The 2,347-nt window shown below is 54.8% G+C and overlaps 2 protein-coding genes across 2 annotated transcripts; one reads left to right on the top strand and one right to left on the bottom strand.

Moving 5' to 3' along the window:
• Positions 1 to 868: 868 nt before the first annotated feature.
• GNI_174110 (hypothetical protein) lies at positions 869 to 1,807 on the top strand (the record flags this gene model as incomplete). Its single annotated transcript, XM_011135075.1, has 1 exon — positions 869 to 1,807. The coding sequence occupies one exon, from the start codon at positions 869 to 871 to the stop codon at positions 1,805 to 1,807; it is 939 nt and encodes a 312-aa protein (XP_011133377.1).
• Positions 1,808 to 1,927: 120 nt separating this feature from the next.
• GNI_174100 (hypothetical protein) lies at positions 1,928 to 2,293 on the bottom strand (the record flags this gene model as incomplete). Its single annotated transcript, XM_011135074.1, has 1 exon — positions 1,928 to 2,293. One exon carries the CDS (start codon positions 2,291 to 2,293, stop codon positions 1,928 to 1,930), a length of 366 nt encoding a protein of 121 aa, XP_011133376.1.
• Between the last annotated feature and the right edge of the window lie 54 nt (positions 2,294 to 2,347).

The raw sequence follows: 2,347 nt of genomic DNA, 5'->3' as shown, positions 1-2,347 counted from the left end.
CGGAGGACACCCGAGACGGTCGGAGCGAACTCGCGGCTGGTAGCGATTATTCTGTTTGAGGCGTGGTAGTTGTCTGGCTGCTTGGGATTTTTTGAGGGCTCAAATGAGAGGTTGAAAGAACACGGTGGAAAGGTCTGTGGCAACAGGTCTGTTCCTGAGGGCCGGTTTGGCAAACGGTCTCAGTCTGAGGAAACGTCTGGTCATTTGTGCACAAGAACCTTGGTTGGTGTCTGCGGGGAAATATCAGGCAAAAATGAGGGGGTTTAACGCGGCGAGTAAGTCACATGCGGCAACGTGGTTGCTGGGAGTGCTGGGAGTGCAGGTGGACTGTGGGACGGTGTGTTGTGAGTCTGCCGGTGCGCGATTGACGGTGGGGAGTGAGTTACGCAATGGTGTTGCGATGAAGGTGCCGCCGGCGTTTTTCTATCAACCAAGATTCGGTGTTGACTGGATGTCAACTCGGTTGTTCTTGTGCATTGCGTTGCAGTGTGTGGACCGTTTGGCTAGTAACGAGACACATGTGCTACGTTCGAAAGACCAGCTGCTTTTCCGGCACTGTTGCCGCCAACCGATTGTCGCCATCGATCCGAGACACACTCGCTACGTCCGGCAGGAGGCCGCGGATATCCCGGAGCGCCTTCGCCTGAGGCAGCTGGTCAGCCCGGGCCAGACGCAAGACGAGCCGCCTCAATTCGTGTTGGAGAGTCTGCCGCCGCGGGAGGAATTTCCACTTTTTGAGGACGTTCGGGAGGAGCGCACACGTGTGCGTCTCGCGCAAAAAGCTCTGCGCGACTTCGCAGTCGCCGGACGGGTCGACCAAGGCGGAAGCGGGGGCGACGCGCCACCGCCCTACCGGGTTACGGATCTTATGAGTGTGCTCGAAAGCACTTTCACCACTTTCGCCCAACTCCGGGACGCCCTTGTCTCTTCGTATGTCGAACAGGGCCCCTCCGGTGATTATCGTCAACAGTTCTGGGTCGGTGCCTGCCGCCCGTACCTGCACTGCGACCAGGACGAACTCCACGTGTCTGACACGACTCGTCTCCTAGCGGCGCAACGAGGAGCCAGAGGCCAGTCGCTGGGCAAAGATGCCGTCTACTGCACGCGTTGCGTTCCCCGAGTCATCCACGATCTGGACGGACCCGGTTACCTCCCATTGGACGAGAGCGACTGGGACTCCAGCGGCTTGAGCAGCACCGACCTAGGCAGGCGAACTTGGCTTAACGAGATGCGAAACGTCAAATACATTTTGCGTACAGGCGCAGCCACACAAGTGAATGTGTGGAGGCATACCTTGCCTTGGACGGCCACCTGCATACCAAAGACGGGTGCACTTCCGTTATCACCCGAAGGCAACGAGACCATCCTACAGACGATAGCGACAGCCATCGCCGACAAGCGGCTGATTAATTTAGGAGTCATGTTACAGTATTATCGACTCTCACGAAAAATGGTAAAGACAATCAGACTACAGATTGAGAAATTACTTAAACTTGTTGCAACCCAACAATGGGAGGTAAGAAAGGGTTACTCGCGTGGTGTCCGTAAGGCAGCCTCCAAAGGTTGGTTCATCGACTCCTATGATCAAGTCTACATTATGATTTCTCCGCCAACCGATATTCTTGATAGGAAGACTAAGACTGCTGCTTTTCAAGTAGTGCTGACACGAGACTGTCTCAAAAGCCACTCACAAGAAGATGCCAATAAACGCAACGAAGAATTCTTCACCAAACTTTCCGTCGACGCCCACTCCGAGAGCGAACCTGTGTGCCAATTCACACACGCCAGCGCTGCATGTTTCGTCTAAGTAACTGGATGCACCACCTGGATGCACCCCCCACTCTTTTTGTTTCTATAAATGTCCCTAGAAGGGTGAGTCAGTTCTATGCAAGCTGGGTGAGTCAGTTCCATCGGCATAGTTGGTTGGTTATTTTTGTTGCTCTCGAAGAGCCTCTTCTTGTCTTTGAAGAGCCTCTTGCTGGAAAAGAAGACGTTTGGGTGGAATATCGACGGTGGCTATTAACACGTCTCGAACGGTGGCTGCAGCGGAGACGACTGTGGTTTTGGCGTCATGAAAAAGCGTGCCACGGTCTCGGATTGCAGCCACAGTGTCAGACATTGTGTCTCTAGCCGCGCGCATCTGCGGAATGGCAGTGCCCACGTAACTCGTGGCGACGTCGATGGCTGCCTTCGCGTTTTGCGCAGTCGCCTGAATTTGATCCTTGGCGGAGTCTCGCAGTTGTTCGATGGCCTGTGTAGTGCTGCGGCTGCCGAAGTTGAACAGCCGCATCATCTTGAACCAGTTCTCTTACCACACATTTTCCTCCCCCCCAACAATTCCCCCCCC

This window comes from Gregarina niphandrodes, assembly GCF_000223845.1.
Source record: "Gregarina niphandrodes unplaced genomic scaffold scaffold00061, whole genome shotgun sequence".
NCBI lineage: Eukaryota > Apicomplexa > Conoidasida > Eugregarinorida > Gregarinidae > Gregarina > Gregarina niphandrodes.
This window is presented reverse-complemented; position numbering and strand designations above follow the sequence as displayed.